This window comes from Durio zibethinus, chromosome 20, assembly GCF_047325235.1.
Source record: "Durio zibethinus cultivar Kanyao isolate XHJ-2024 chromosome 20, ASM4732523v1, whole genome shotgun sequence".
In the NCBI taxonomy this organism is placed as follows: Eukaryota; Viridiplantae; Streptophyta; class Magnoliopsida; order Malvales; family Malvaceae; genus Durio; species Durio zibethinus.
The window spans coordinates 1,999,327-2,016,218 of NC_143181.1; the positions used below are offsets into that span (position 1 = coordinate 1,999,327).

Here is a 16,892-nt window from a genome sequence, read left to right on the forward strand (position 1 = left end):
GAAGAAGCGAACGATGCAGGAACATTGCCCTAGGGTCACGACAGATATAACAAGAAAGAACACCCATGTGACGAGGTAATGACATGGTTAATGCGATCTTTTAGGACAACGTTAGGTTGATGAGTCATACATATAGAAAATTGGATGATGGACCATTTTGGGTTGAAGTCGTGTCATGTCAACTCACCAAGACGGCCCTTTATGGGCTGTTAAATAAAGTTGCACCGGTAGATGATGATTTCCACCAGGAAACGAATGTTTGCTGATCCACTCTTAGGAAAATTCGATGCGGTTCCTGTGTCAATCCAGACTCTACACGGGTTCTAATTCCAGTCAGAAAGGGCTAGGGTCAAGAGTCAGGCCCAATAAATGTTTCTTCCATTAATTAATTTGGGCCTTTTCGAAGACATAGCGTTGGTTGAGTAATAAGGAGGGAGCCCATGTCATCGTTACTGTTTGGACATACCAAACTTTCTTAATGAGAGTTTGCACAGGAAATCCCCACTAACTTTTGCTTGATTTCCTGGAGCGTTTCATGTTATTGCACTGACGTTACTCAGCTACTAATTAATTTGTTGAAATCTTTCATCAACTTCATTTTTCTCCTTGGCATGATTAATGTCTTGGCTGTAACTTTGATGTTAATATTACCGGAAAAGAGACCCCCCAAAAAAATTAACCAATTAGTATTAATATTTTTAGGTATATTTATATTAGACACACTTAATTTTGAATTATAAAGTGGAAACTAATTACATTAAAATATGCATTTATTTAAAGATAAGATAAATAACAACCTATACAGTGAAATTTGATATTTAACTGTGCTACAGCTAAGTGAATTATTCAACAGTTAAAATTAGATCAACGCAGCTATGCCCTTGGATTGTCCAGCCATGTCATTTACCTCCAAGGAAATGGTTTGTCCATTATTAAAGCAAGAACTCATCCAGGTTTAATAGACATCCAATTAAGGTAGTTATTTTAGAATTGATTACCTGACATCTAATTTATTTGTGATTATTAAACGTGATTCATGTCTATTTGAAATTATTAAATGCAACTAATAGTCATAAAATTTTTTCAAGCTCCATATAAATATCCTATCAATTATTAATTGTTTTAGTTAGGTCATTGACACTTGATATCAGGCATAAGGTAATTGAAAGACTAGAACAAAGAAACGGATAAGAACACCTAACCCTAAGACAGTTTAAAGTTTTTCTTTCGGTAAGGTTACAAACACCTCAGCATCTTTATCTCACCTCCTCCCTTCCAATTAAGACATTCTATAAACACCATCAACAAATTCAATTGATTCATAATCTATTTTAACATGTAATATTTTTATATTTAACGTTCAAATTTTAGTATTTATAATTTTTTATCTTTAAATTAGGATATTATTTGTAAAAAAAATTAAATTAATAAAATTAAGTTAATTGAAGACTCATTTAAATAAAAATTTTTAATCATATATATCCTTTTAGAATTTGCAAGGGGTTGGCAGGGATAATGTCTGTAGTAAGGTGTGTAGCCATTGGGTTAATGCCCATGACTCATTATGTTGATATTGTCGGCTTGGTTTTACAATCACTAACGTCAGCAACTTTGAACACAAATGCTGAAGCTTTAACCTTCTTAAAAAAAAAAAAAATCACACGTACAATTTACTTATTTTTATCAGCAAAACATGACATGCTTTGTTGGTTTGTGGGGAAGGATCGGTGACTTTCAACTTTATTTGCTCATACTTTGAAAAATATATTCCACACTGACAAGATGATGCATGGTTGATTTCTTGGAACACATTAATTTTCTAACCTTATCCACCGAACATATTGAAGGAACAAAAATCTTCTAGAAAGTTAGATTCAAATTTTAGTTCAATTTATTTATATAATTATTTTTAATAGATGTCATCTAATAAATTTAATATTTAAATTTTAATATTTATATATTTTTTTATTTTTAGACTGTAATTCTTATATATTAAAAAAATTCTTTATAGAAAGTTAATAGACATTATTGTCATGTAAAAACAGAAAAACAACTTTTGATTCTAATTTTTTTACAAGACTTGAAATTTTTTTTTTTTAAATTATGATTATAAGGAAGGATAATAAGAAAAAGTAAGAATAAGTTTTTTGACATTTCAAACAAGACATTAATTATTTCGAGAAAATTAAAAATATACAAACAAAATAAAATTTATGAAACACAAAAAGAAAATATTAATAAGATTATTTATTTGATCAGTTCAATTAATTTTAAATCGAATTATCCAAAATTAAATTAATTAAAATATTTTATTTAATTTTTATTAATCGAATCAAAATTTTTATTTAAAAAATTAATCGACCAAATTAAGTTTGGTCGATTCGGATAAATTTCAATTAACTGAAATATTTTCTTATCATTACTTATAGACAAAAAAAAATAAAGGCAGTAACTATTTAGATTATTAATATAAAAACACATGTAGCTAAAACATAAAATGTGGGGGAAATAAGAAGCAGAGATTTTAGCTTATATAAAAGCAATACAAACTGAAAAAAAGTACAAAAATTAAATACTACTCGAGACACTGATTAAATGGCCTAATTATGGTTCAAGCAATGATAATCTAAACATAATTACATTAAAAAAAAAAAAAAACCAAAAGAGATACAAAAAGCCAAAAAAGGAGAGGGCAGTGAAGCCACCTTAAACTTGATGCTATCAGCTATCTAAAATAATCTTGTTTCGGACTTCCTCATGTTTCTTCGTTATCTATTGACTGAGGTGAGATTCATTGACTATTGAAAGAATGAGAGTTGAGAGAAGAAAAGGGGAACTCTAAGTTAAGGGATTTCACAGCTTCAGACTTTTAGATTTAATGTTGGTTGCCGAGAGAGGATATTGATACAAATGAGATGCGGCCGGCGAAAGGCAAAAATGAGGGATTTTTCTTTTAGGTAACAATGAGTCAATGACAGTCCCAAAATAAAATAAAATAAAAAACATATAAATTATTAGTTATGAATCGGTACATTTTAATGTAATAAATTTTGATTAATTATTTGATTAATTTGATTAATTCAAATTTTAAACTATCCGAAAATCGAATTTTATCTAAATTTACTTTTAAAAATTAAATAAATTTAATTCAATAATTGAACGATTAACCGAATTAAAATGATTCGATTTATTAATTTGATTAGAATCGAAATTTACATATCTCTAAGCATTAATAAATTTTTTGAGATTTTAAAGAAATAAGGAAAAAGTAGAGTAATGCAAATATATTAATTCAAGCAGCGGAGTACGAACAAAGCATCTAATTTATTACTATGAAACGTCTTAGAAGTTTAGAATGCTATTTTATAAAACTAACATAATTATTTGGTGCACTCGTAAAGGAATGCAGGAAGTCGAGGAGTTATATGAACTTCAAGCGGAGTTGCTTTAGGACTTGTCAATCCTGCTCCTTCACGCATATCAACTGGTTCATCTGACGGTGTTTCAAACTCGAACCAATGCAGCACATTAGCCAGTGTAAGCTGCAAAGTCTGAAGCGCAAATGAAACTCCGGGGCACATTCTTCTTCCACTGCCAAATGGAATCAGTTCAAAGTTCTGTCCTCTCACATCAACATCTTTGTGGGTAGTCAAAAATCTTTCTGGTCGAAATTCACAAGGGTCTAACCACACATGCTGATCGCGATGAATCTTTTGAAGATTGAATATAAGCCAAGTGCCAGCAGAGACATGGTACCCATTTACTGTGCAGTCTTCAATGGCCTCATGGATCACGGATAGTGGAGCAGCAGGGTATAGGCGCAACGTTTCCTTAACGATAGATTGAAGGTAAACTAAGTTTTTGGTGTCTGATTCTGTTACTACCAGTCTATCCACACCAACCTGGATGTCCAGCTCTTGTTGGACCTTCTTCAACGCCTCACGGTTGTTGAGTAATAAAGATAAAGCCCATGTCATTGTGATTGATGTGGTATCTTCCGCAGCTAAGATAAGAGCCTGTTTTGTATTTTGTGTACCCAAAATATTAATTAATTTAAGAGGTGAAGTTAATTAAATGAGGTTTTGCAATGAGTATTTGGTTTAGAAATACATGTACCAGACTGGTGGCTTTGTTGATTGTATCAGCATCGTGCTCCTCTGCATCACGGAGAATAGACAGCATCACTCCCATGAAATCTTCCTCACTCTTGCCATCATTTTCAGCTCTCATGTGCTTGTGCTCTCGCAGCCATCCCTCAACAACTTGGTCCAATTCTTCTGCTATCTTCTTCATGAGCTTCTCCTCCCCTCCTATGTCTAACCATCTCAGAAACGGTAGCGCATCTGATACCACGAACTTCCCACTTAGTTCAAAGAAGTCGTCCAATGACTTCTTCCATTTCACTGTTTCACCTTCTTCACCGGAATTCGGAATTCGCTTTCCCACAATAATCCTCAGAATCACGTTAAGAGTAACATCTCTAAACCATCTCTTCATCTCCACCAAAACTTTACCAGAGTTGCCTTTCTTCTTGTTCCATAGCTGATATAGCTGTTGCAAAGATGCTTTTATCTCGGATTCCATCACGTGTTTAAACATGTCGAGCCGGTGGTTTGAGAGGAGCTCAATAGTGGCAAACTTGCGCACTTGACGCCAGTAAGGTCCATATGGCGCAAAGCCAATCATGGCATTGTTGTAGCCCAAAAGTTCCATGCCAGCAAGCTTTGGACGAGTGGCGAAAGCTTTATCATTTATGGTGAGACACTCTTTAGCAATTTCCCAATTGCTCACCACCAAAGCTCTATGCACACCCAACTTGATAGTGAAGATTGTTCCATATTTGTCAGCCATGTTGGCCAAGCTTATATGAGCTGGTTGTGGCCCCCCTAGGAGGCGGAGATGGCCAATTACAGGCCATGCGCCACCAGCTTCTGGTGCGGTTTTCATCTTGTTTGTTTTTCTTGAGGCAGTTTTTGATATCCATAGAAGAGAGAAAAGAAAGATTAGTAGTGGAAAAGCAAGTATTGCAACCGTTGAAGTTGCTGGAAATGAATGAAACCAATCCATTGCTAGTAATTTCTACTTTTATTCCTAGAGCTATGAGCAATTTATAGAGGATGAGGGCCTTTGAGTTATGGTAGTTGGATTTCCCACTGGGATAGCAATATTATGCAACTGTAGACAAGAAATAAGAATTATCATTCCATGGTTAACTCGATTTATATAATCACTTTAAAAATATGAACTAGATATTCACAATCTTTGCTCACTCTGTGTATTGCTTATCTATGGAAACAGTACTGGCCTTTCTGGCAAAACCCACCATATGAGCAAGCAACACGTCTAGGCTTTGAAAACAGGACAACCATTTAGTTTTTCTTTAATAATGTTTCATCGTATCGATTATTGAGGCAGGAAATGAATATTTTTGACACTTAAGCTACTTCTCATTGTACCACATCAAAAACAAGTATTATAAGTTAAAATGCTGTGCGAAGGAATCTAAAAAGGAATAAAATGTACTTGAGATTTTGTTGAAAAACTGCGTTGATCAAACTTGGAAAGTTTGAACATAGAAAATTTTCATTATGATAAAAAAAATTATTAGAAAGTCGCTTTAATGGATGGGAAAATAATAATTTTTTAATGAGAAAAAAATTAAGATTAGCCGAAAGTTGACAGTGATATGAAATATATAGGAAGAACTTTTTAAGTAAATTGTGGACATTGACGTTATCGATGATCGCATGAACAACCATTATTATTACCGACAAATCTGTTGCTTTTTTTCCCCCTTAATTTGTGGTTAGGAGTAGGAAAATGATGCAATTTGGGTTTTTTTTATAAGTTTCAATTAATTGAAAATTTATCACCTTAGAAGTTTTAAATTTTTAAATAGAATTACAAATTGACATATACTTTTAAAAAATAATTAAAAAATAAAATATATATAATCTTTTAATTTTGCTTATAAAATTAAAAATGTTACTATCAATATATAAAATATTAATTCTTAAATAATTAGACCAAAACAAAACATTTTGAAAATTTTAAACATTAATTCATATTATAATGGTTCTAGAGAGAAATATTGTTCAAGAATTATGATATATAAATATATATATATATAAGTTTTTGATACGTGTAATTTTTATTTTTAAAACTTTAATTTAATAAAATTTTTTTGATATTATGATGATAATTATAATAATAAATACTAATAATTTTATTTTAATATTTACATATATAAGTAGAATTTGATAACTTTTGATATAAATTTTGATTTTAATAATTTTTTATATATTCTAGTATCCTTTGTTAAAAATTTTATAATTTTTTATAAATTTTTTATAACTTTTGATACAATTTTAATAAAATTAGATTAATTGAAGACTCATTTAAATAAAATATTTTGTCAAATAATTTTTTAATCAAATTTTGGTAAGATATGTCATTAATAATTTTGTTGGATATATATCCTTTTAGAGCATGCAGGGATAATGTCTAAAGGAATATGTTATAACTCATCATGTTGATATTGTCGGTTTGGTTTTGCAATCACTAACGTTTGGAACTTTGAACCCAACTGCTAGCTCAAACCTTATAAATAAGTAATAAGTGATTGATTAAATTGTTTAAGATTTATTTTTTTTTATGAAAATTTTTTAAATTTAAATTTTGTGATAATTATTTATTGGGATCATTTTAAATGTATAATTTATTTTAAATTATCATATATAACATATTTTTTTTATCTAAAAAATTAAATAATTTATCTATTTTTAAATTTTTCATAAAAAAATTCAGGAACCTTTTTTTTACTAAATAAAGAAAAAAAAAATCAAAGTTTTAGGTATAATTTACTTGTTTTTATTAGCAACATATAAGATACTCTGTCGGTTTGTGAGGATAGACCCGCGACTTTCGACTTTAATTGCTCCTGCTTGGAAAAATATATGTTCCACGCTGACAAACTGATGTATAATTGATTTCTTAGAACACATTAATTTTCTAACCTTATCTACCAACCTTAACCAAATCAAAAAGCTGAATTTCCAAGATCAATTTTTTATTCCATGACGTGTTGGATTTTCAGTGGTATTCTTGCTGTGTCCAATGATACCCCTTCGAGATATTATTTTACGTTATTCGGAATATTCGACACATCTACTATTATTTAATGGTATCATGAGATTTTAGTTTAATAGTAAAGATGAGATTTTACAATTATGAGATTTTAAGTTTAAATTTTATTGTATGTAAATTTATTTTAATTTTATATTAAATTTATTTAATTATATATATATAAATGTAAAAAAAAGAAAAAAAAAAAGAAAAGAGATTGACCAATAGTTTCATCACCGAAGTAAAATGTAAATATATCCAACAGCCCAAGTTTTTGTTTGAGCGGCCCAGTTGGGTTTATTAAACAGATTAATACTTGGGCTACTAGCTAGGATAGATATGCCCACGCCGTGACCAAACAAAAACTTCATTTCTTAAAAGAATGAGGTGGGAGCATGAACCAAACATTTTTAGTCAATGGTGGTAAAAGATTTCAAGTTTAACAGTGTCTAGGCTTTCATCAGAAAGACAAAAAGCAAGATCAGAACTCAAACTCCAGTATTAAAAATAGCGAAGTCAATAAACCACATGGCCCAGAAATATTAAGATGATTGCTGGATTTTAGTATACTAGTTGTTTTTCCACAATGCCATCAAATTTACTTGGAACAAGATCGCTTCGATGACATTCACAAGGCTATTCAATATTATTGATATAAAACCAACTTGATTAGTTGGTGGACTCGTAAAGGAAAGCAGGAAGTCGAGGAGTTATATGAACTTCAAGTGGAGTTGCTTTAGGACTTGTCAATCCTGCTTCCTCACGCATATCAACTGGTTCATCTGACGGTGTTTCAAACTCGAACCAATGCAGCACATTAGCCAGTGTAAGCCGCAAAATCTGAAGCGCAAATGAAACTCCGGGGCACATTCTTCTTCCACTGCCAAATGGAATCAGTTCAAAGTTCTGTCCCCTCACATCAACATCTTTGTGGGTAGTCAAAAATCTTTCTGGTCGAAATTCACAAGGGTCTGACCACACATGCTGATCGCGATGAATCTTTTGAAGATTAAATATAAGCCAAGTGCCAGCAGAGACATGGTACCCATTTACTGTGCAGTCTTCAATGGCCTCATGGATCATGGATAGTGGAGCAGCAGGGTATAGGCGCAACGTTTCCTTGACGATAGATTGAAGGTAAACTAAGTTTTTGGTGTCTGATTCTGTTACTACCAGTCTATCCACACCAACCTGGATGTCCAGCTCTTGTTGGACCTTCTTCAACGCCTCACGGTTGTTGAGTAATAAAGATAAAGCCCATGTCATTGTGATTGATGTGGTATCTTCCGCAGCTAAGATAAGAGCCTGTTTTGTATTTTGTGTACCCAAAATATTAATTAATTTAAGAGGTGAAGTTAATTAAATGAGGTTTTGCAATGAGTATTTGGTTTAGAAATACATGTACCAGACTGGTGGCTTTGTTGATTGTATCAGCATCGTGCTCCTCTGCATCACGGAGAATAGACAGCATCACTCCCATGAAATCTTCCTCACTCTTGCCATCATTTTCAGCTCTCATGGGCTTGTGCTCTCGTAGCCATCCCTCAACAACTTGGTGCAATTCTTTTGCTATCTTCTTCATGAGCTTCTCCTCCCTTCCTATGTCTAACCATCTCAGAAACGGTAGCGCATCTGATACCACGAACTTCCCAATTAGTTCAACGACGTCGTCCAATGACTTCTTCCATTTCACTGTTTCACCGTCTTCATCGGAATTCGGAATTCGCTTTCCCACAATAATCCTCAGAATCACGTTAAGAGTAACATCTCTAAACCATCTCTTCATCTCCACCAAAACTTTACCAGAGTTGCCTTTCTTCTTGTTCCATAGCTGATATAGCTGTTGCAAAGATGCCTTTATCTCGGATTCCATCACGTGTTTAAACATGTCGAGCCGGTGGTTTGAGAGGAGCTCAATAGTGGCAAACTTGCGCACTTGACGCCAGTAAGGTCCATATGGCGCAAAGCCAATCATGGCATTGTTGTAGCCCAAAAGTTCCGTGCCAGCAAGCTTTGGACGAGTGGCGAATGCTTTATCATTTATGGTGAGACATTCTTTAGCAATTTCCCAATTGCTCACCACCAAAGCTCTATGCACACCCAACTTGATAGTGAAGATTGTTCCATATTTGTCAGCCATGTTGGCCAAGCTTATATGAGCTTATATGGCCAATTACAGGCCATGCGCCACCAGCTTCTGGTGCGGTTTTCATCTTGTTTGTTTTTCTTGAGGCAGTTTTTGACATCCATAGAAGAGAGAAAAGAAAGAGCAGTAGTGGAAAAGCAAGAATTGCAACCATTGAAGTTGCTTGAAATGAGTGAAACCAATCCATTGCTAGTAATTGCTACATTAATTTCTAGAGCTATGAACAATAAATAATGGATGAGGGCCTTTGATTTATTCCAGTTGGATTTCCCATCGGGATAGCAATATTATGAAGATGTTGACAAGAAATAAGAATAACAAAAAAAAAATAATAATAAACTTTTTAAGTTGTTGAAATATGTATACTTAGCAACATAGTTACTTTCCGCTTTCTCATTAACATTTAACAGTAAAAATTTGCTATCAAATTAAATTTAATATTTAATTTAATTGATTTATATAATTATTTTTAAAATATAAATTTTTATATTAAAATTTAAATCTAAGTATTTATAATTTTTTTTACCTTTAAATTACAATATCATTTATAAAAAAATCATCAAATTAGTAAAATTAGGTTAATTGAAGACTCAATTAAATAAAAAAATTTTATTCAAATTTTGGTAAGATAATTAATAAATTTGTTATTGATAGATATCCTTTTAGAATTTGTAAGTGCTTGGCAGGGATAATGTCTAAAGCAAGTGTGTAGTCATTGGGTCTTTCTACGAATTGTGAGAATGATCTTATTATTAAAAAAATTAAAAGAGATGGAACTTAGGGATGAAAAATACTTGTAAGTGCTATTGTTTTTAAATTTGAACCAAATAAACGTTTGTTTTATATTTAAATGAAGTTACAATGACCATTTTGGAATTATTCTTGCATTAAGTTCTCTAGTACGGTAATTTGTTTGGTAGTGCACGTTTATTTCCTGATGAAATATTAGTTATAATATGGTATACGGAAGAGTTGATTTTATTGGATTTGTTGCAGAAATACATGGACAATATGGGGTTGGTTCGATGATACTCTGACTAAGGTGCAGGTCCGTAGAAATTCGGTAGCAATTTGGCTGTTGGATATATGATTGAGATTATTTTGTGGACTTGGATAATTGATATATGGTGGGATGTTTTTTTGGGTTGTCATCCACATCTTTTTATTGCGTGACAACTGGGATTTTCAATCGTGATGTCATTTCAAATAATTTAATTACAATATATCTAATAATTTATATATTTTTATCATATAAAATATTAATAATTTATATTTTTTTTATATTTATTAAAAAATTATAATTTACGTTAACATAAAAATATAAAATAATTTATTTTTGCTTTTGATAAATCAACTTTTTGGTAAAATTTTAAAATATATTATTTATATATTATTTTTATATCATATTTTATATTATCAAATTTATAATAAAATAAAAATTTCTCCCATAAAACCATATTGAGTATGAAATTTTTTTTAATATAATTAAAATTATCAAAATTTAAGCTTTTATCATTCAAATTAAAAGTCCAATAATCAAATAGCAGTACATTAACCACTTACTATTATGATTACATGTAGAAAATACTTTTGTCAATTATCGTCCTTCACCCATCAATAAAAAAGAAAAGAAACCTTAAAACTTTGCTAGTTTAATTTCAAAACCATGCGGTTAAGAAATGAAAATTATAGAGTAATCTTCTTTCTTTTATTCATATTCAAAGCCAAATACTTCACATAACCATTTACCAAACATAATTTTATGCTTTTAACCAATATTAGTGCTGGGTCTTGACAATTATGTCTTTTGAAACTCTCAATAATCTAATATTAATGGTTAGACTTGTTGATGTTTTTGAGCTCCAAGCATTACTTCTAGAATGTTATGAATTTTTTTTTGAAATTCTTATTTTATAAATTAAAAGATTTTGGAATTACATCAGCATGTGTATATCTTTAATAGCATATTTTTTGAAAATTTTAATCTATTTTAAAATTTTTCTATCTTAATTTTTTTTTTTGTTAATCTACTCATTTTTACACATATTTTTTCAACAGTTAATGACAAATTCATGTGTCATTCTCTTTGTTAAGGATCACCGTAACTTTGATGTTACTATTAAAATTCACTACAACTCTGATATTACTTGTTAAGTCAAAACTTCAATTTAATTAAACTAGCGAAAGTAAAATTAAATAATCAATTAATCATACAAGAGATAACAATTTAACGTGATTTAACCAAACCAACCTCTATCCGCAAAAGAAAAACAAAAGTCATTAGTTGTAAAAAATTACAAACATACAAATTAAATCAACCTCACTCCATAATCAATACTCATAAGACCATAACAATCTTTTTTTCAATCTTCTCAAGTTCTATGAAGCATTTCAACACAAATAAATACATATTTATATGCACTCAAACAATATAATTATGTGGACTCTCTCAATTTTTTTTAGTCTACTCATAAACATACAAACATACATATTTATAAAACGTAAATCTTCAATAATCTTATAAGGTGTCTATCCTATAAAACCCTATAACTTTTTTAATCTTTTTCTTATAATTTATATATAATCACACAAACGTACTTATTAAGAATATCTTTCCTCTTAAAATTTTTCTTTTGTAAGTCAAACTTACTTATTAAGAAATTTTTTTTTTTTAGAATTCTATTTTTGTAAGTTTTTTTATTCATCAAGTAATATCTAACAAATTTCAAATGAATCTATTATGATATTTGAATCACTATTCCCAATATTCTTCTCGTACCAAATGGCCTTTGAAATACCTAGATCATAAACCAAATTACCATGAAGGCATGATCCTCTTGGATTTCTTTCCCACCTTGGGATACTATTTTAAGTCATGCGAGTTTCAGTCTTTTCTCAGTTGTCCTAATGAAGTCTTAGACCAAAAGCATCACAAAGAGGAGATCTTAGAATTTAAGATTTTATAAGTAAAAGAGGATGCTTTGTTAATAGAAATAAGAAAGTGTAAAACATAACAGAACATATCATGATATCAACTAAAAGGTTCCATTATAGTTGGTCTTATTTCACTTGAGTTACATCTTCAACCACCCTCCAAACCCAGCTTATTAGGCATAGACATTAGCTGGGAGACGCGGCTTAAGTTGAACCTCCAATGGGGTGGCTTTTGGAATGGTTAAACCTGGGCTCTCCGTCATGTCCACGGGTTGATTCAAAGGAGTTGCCAGTTCAAATGCATGAAGAAAACGAGCAAGTGTCAGATGAAGAAGTTGGAGAGCAAATGAAGCACCAGGGCATGACCGTCTTCCCGAGCCAAAAGGAATAAGTTCAAATTGTTGACCTCTAATATCAATATCAGCATGGCTCGTGAGAAATCTCTCTGGTAAGAATGCAGATGGATTTGACCACACCCTTGGATCTCTTTGAATTTTCCACACATTTACAACCAAGCGGGTGCCTGCTGGGACATGATAGCCAGCAATGGTGCAGTCGTTCATGGCTTCCCGGGGTCCCAATAGAGGACCAGCTGGATAAAGGCGTAGGGTTTCTTTGATGATGGCTTGAAGATACACAAGATTTTTAATATCTGACTCATCAACTGGTCTTTCCCGGCCAACCTGGAGGTCTAATTCCTCTTGAGCCTTCTTCAACATCTCACTATTATTCAGAAGTAAGGATATGGCCCATGTCAGTGTCCCTGCAGTCGTATCACTGCCACCAAGGATAAGTGCCTACATGAAATTGAAAAGAACATTAATCTAGAAGTAAGCTTGCCTAACAAAAGTCAGCTTCTCAGCTATAAAGAGTAGTATGAAATGCTTGTGATTCTCAATAATCACTAAATTAAATACTTCAACATGCCACACCGGTCAAGACCAAGCCCAAAAAGAACTATTCTAATAATACAACAGGCAAAATCATAACCTTCTTGGGTAACCTCCACCACTCAATGGTTGTCCTTTTCAGGCCCAACAAATGTTATCATAAATCAAACTCTAACTTTATTCTGTTTCTTCAAATTCAACATACCAGGCAGGTAGACTTGATACTCGTATCTGCATCATACTGAAAATTCGAGAGGTGACCTTCTTCCTGAAGGGACAACATTACATCAATGAAGTCCTGCTCCCCTTCAGCCTTTATTCCACCAGAAATCCTTCTCTGACGATGCTCCTTGAGCCAGCCCTCAAGTATATTATCCAACTCCTTGGCCGTATTTTTCATTGCCTTTTCATGCCCCTGTACATCTAACCACCAAAGGAATGGAAGTGCATCTGAAACAAGAAAAATACCAATTAAATGAAAGAACTGACTTATTGCCTTTTGACACCTTCTTGCCTCGCCATCATCACAGACAGCAGAAGCACCAAAATAACGTTTTCCAGCCACCATTCGAACAACTACATTAAGTGTCAGGTCTTCAAACCACCGTTTAAGTTCAACAAGCACAGGACTGGAGCCATTGTTGTAGCATAAACTGTATAGTTCTCTTATCCCCATGTCAACTTCAGAAATGCGAACATGCTTGAGCTTCTCAAGCCTGTAGTTTGAGAGAAGTTCAAGTGTTGCAATTTTTCTCATCTCACGCCAGAAGGGGCTGTATGGTGCAAATCCAAACACAGCATAATTGTAACCCATGTGCTTTGCAGCTACTGTAGTAGGACGTGAAGCTAGTGCCTTATCATTAGTTGTGAAGCATTCTTTTACCACTTCCCAGCTACTAACCACAAAAGCACGGCGATGGCCTAGGCGGATTGTAAATGCAGGTCCATGTTTATCAGCCATTTCTCCAAGTGTTCGGTAAAGAAGCTGATCACTGCCGCCCAATATGTGTAGGTGACCAAGAATTGGCCACGCACCTTCTGGTTGAGGGGCCATTCTAGTCTTGCCACCTACATTAGCCTTTTCCTTTCTAAGCAATACCTTGCAGCAAAAGATTAAGGAGAGACAGACAGCAATGGCAATTAATTGGAGAAAAGAATCCATGGTTCAGTAACTCACGAAAAGAATTCATGTCTATTTATATGTTCAAGACAATAGCAAATTGACTAAAGTCCGCATGAAGCATACCGGTGCTTAACATATTCTGGCAAGGGACATGGCTTGCCTTGATCAATTCCTCAGTGTATATGAATTTGTGCGTCCATGACTACTGAGAGACTAATTATTAATTAAATATGCTATATCACCCTCAATGTCAATGGAACACATCTAAAATATAATTTTGAATATAAGCAAAAGCTTAGCCTGAACCATGCAGCAGTATTGGGAAGGTTGTCATCCCACAGTTCTTCAATAGAATGACTAAACAAGCCCTACTACTTTCACTGACCGAATAATGTGAGAATAGCTTAAAGCAAACGGCTGAGCCGCACATTAGCTTATTATTCCAGTTAAGTGTTAGAATCTGCATTATTTCAGGAAAGAAAAATAGCTCGGACATTATACATATTACACTAGGTTCAGAAAGATTTCCTATCACTTGTTCTATTTCGGAGCAGAAACTGCTCATACCTTCATCTGCTGAATATTCTAATGTTGCAAAGAATGTCTTATGGGGCATTAATTCATCTCTAGACCAGCAAGCTAAATTGTTAACCGTGTAACCGTGTCACATCTCTGTCTCAAATATGTCATACTCCAGATTGTAACATCAAAATGAAATAAGCCACGAAGGTCAACTCTCCCCTGACCTGGGTAGTACTTGTTACCAAACATGAATGCAGGAATCTTGCCACTTTTACCATTTCTCAATTTTCTGAGGCATATCATCACTTGATGTCATCTGTTCTCCAGATATTTATTAAAACCCTGAATGCAACTCTCCAGCAGTACATTTCCATTAGCATGGATAAAATTCACAAACATCAGCATCGTAGTAGGCATTTCACCTCTTAAGAAAAAAATCAAGGTTGGTTAGCAACTGAAAACACCACCTACTTTTAAATATTTCATTTTCAGAACCAAAAGAACAATGAATGTTACAGTGTATCAAACATTGCAATATAAGTCTTGTGATGTAAGAGGAATTGTTGTACTGTTAATTGGTTGCAGTGAATTCAATGCTTTTGGGATAATAGCACCACCATCCGATCAAATACTTCAATTTGGGACCACAAATCCATTGATAAAAAGATATGTACGATCTATAATTTGTCTGGAGACTCTCTGTATGGTACACAAAATTGCAATTTATATCAAATACCCAAAAACATATAAAAGAAACCAAAAAAGAATTTAATACATTGGAAAAAGAAGAAAATGAGAAAAGCAGAAGAGCTTAACACAAGAAAGAAGCTTCAAAGAAAGAAATGGAAACACAGGGTACATAAGTATTTTGTCCGAAAGATTTCTTTTACGGGTCAGGATGGTATATGTAATGATAAAAACGCTTGGAAATTTCGTAGAGAACAGCTAAAAAAAGTTAAGATAAAACTGGAAATGATGAAATTTTTGTCAGGAGTTTTCGCTTTTTGTTGGGTAAGTGTTCCAAAAAAGAACGATGTCTTTGACGGACACAGTTTCAACGCAACAGACAACCATGCAATCATTGTCGACGAAAACAAGGGTCAGTTCGCAATTTCCAACACTTTAACACCCTTTTTTTCTTTGGACCCCAAATTTTGAAAGGCCTAATGGCTGAAGACAGAGTCAAACAGGCCCATAATAATTTTGATTTCAGCATTGGAGCCCACCTCGTAACAGCACAGGATCTAGATTGGATCTGACGGGCCTTTTTTCTTTCCTTTTTTACTTCAATAAAATGTAGAGGCAGGGCAGGCAGGGATTGAAGTCTTGGGTAATGCAAGATTGATAGCGACTGTACACCATATATCCAAGTGAAAATGCACAATATTTCATTTTCTGATTTCTTCACTGCAGTGATGAAGAAAGGGGCGTGGGCATTACACGACAACTAACAATGGGGAAAATCATATGTTTGCATTTTTGTAATGGCTTTTGTGAGCGTGTGCCTCCATTTATGACTCTGTCATATATAACAGGGTATAAACATCCTTTTAATTTTTATTTCATGTTCAAAGTTATCGTAAGTTTTGCTTCAAGCAAAGTTGAGTTGGAGAATGTCGGACCAAAAAAAGAAAAAGAGTTGGAGAATGTGTCAAACCTGATCGAAATTACATCAACAATTTTAATTACAAGATGTAAAAGTATATTGTGAAACCTAATTATGAAGTATAGTTACTACTTTGTATGCTGTTTATTTTGTTGTTTTTTCAAAAGATTTGCCTTCCCTTATTATGAAATTTGATCAAGTTGAGATTTAATAGGGGAGGGACCTCAACCAAATTGGCTGTGTTTGGAGAATTAATAACCACCAGCCTATTTTGCCGACATATATTTGTAATTTTGCACATGATATATATACTCCGTATATATACAGGCGTGTTCTTCTCTTTCCTGGCTAATCGAAAACAAAGAAATCCCAGTAAGTTGAATATGTGTAGGATTTCAATAGTTGACTGAAAAAACCAGTCGAACCTAGCGGTCCCTTAAGCTTCTTCTCTTTCAAATCGTACGTTAATACTTCAAGGCCAGAGCCCTTCAGCTCCCTCTATGAGACAATAGCATTCAAATCTTGGTTATAATTAACCATATCCAT

The 16,892-nt window shown here is 32.9% G+C and overlaps 3 protein-coding genes across 3 annotated transcripts; all 3 read right to left on the minus strand.

The window, feature by feature from the left end:
* Window positions 1-3,269: 3,269 nt before the first annotated feature.
* On the minus strand, window positions 3,270-5,371 carry LOC111315397 (cytochrome P450 CYP82D47-like). The gene is made up of 2 exons (XM_089749607.1): window positions 4,117-5,371; window positions 3,270-4,016 (listed from the first exon to the last, which is right to left on the minus strand). Exons 1-2 carry the CDS (start codon window positions 5,065-5,067, stop codon window positions 3,381-3,383), a joined length of 1,587 nt encoding a protein of 528 aa, XP_089605733.1. The 5' UTR covers window positions 5,068-5,371; the 3' UTR covers window positions 3,270-3,380.
* A 2,274-nt stretch (window positions 5,372-7,645) lies between these two features.
* LOC111315399 (cytochrome P450 CYP82D47-like) lies at window positions 7,646-9,560 on the minus strand. Its single transcript, XM_089749631.1, has 2 exons — window positions 8,531-9,560; window positions 7,646-8,430 (listed from the first exon to the last, which is right to left on the minus strand). Exons 1-2 carry the CDS (start codon window positions 9,263-9,265, stop codon window positions 7,795-7,797), a joined length of 1,371 nt encoding a protein of 456 aa, XP_089605757.1. The 5' UTR covers window positions 9,266-9,560; the 3' UTR covers window positions 7,646-7,794.
* Window positions 9,561-12,234: 2,674 nt separating this feature from the next.
* On the minus strand, window positions 12,235-14,672 carry LOC111314823 (xanthotoxin 5-hydroxylase CYP82C4-like). The gene is made up of 2 exons (XM_022916436.2): window positions 13,301-14,672; window positions 12,235-13,002 (listed from the first exon to the last, which is right to left on the minus strand). Exons 1-2 carry the CDS (start codon window positions 14,255-14,257, stop codon window positions 12,379-12,381), a joined length of 1,581 nt encoding a protein of 526 aa, XP_022772171.1. The 5' UTR covers window positions 14,258-14,672; the 3' UTR covers window positions 12,235-12,378.
* Between the last annotated feature and the right edge of the window lie 2,220 nt (window positions 14,673-16,892).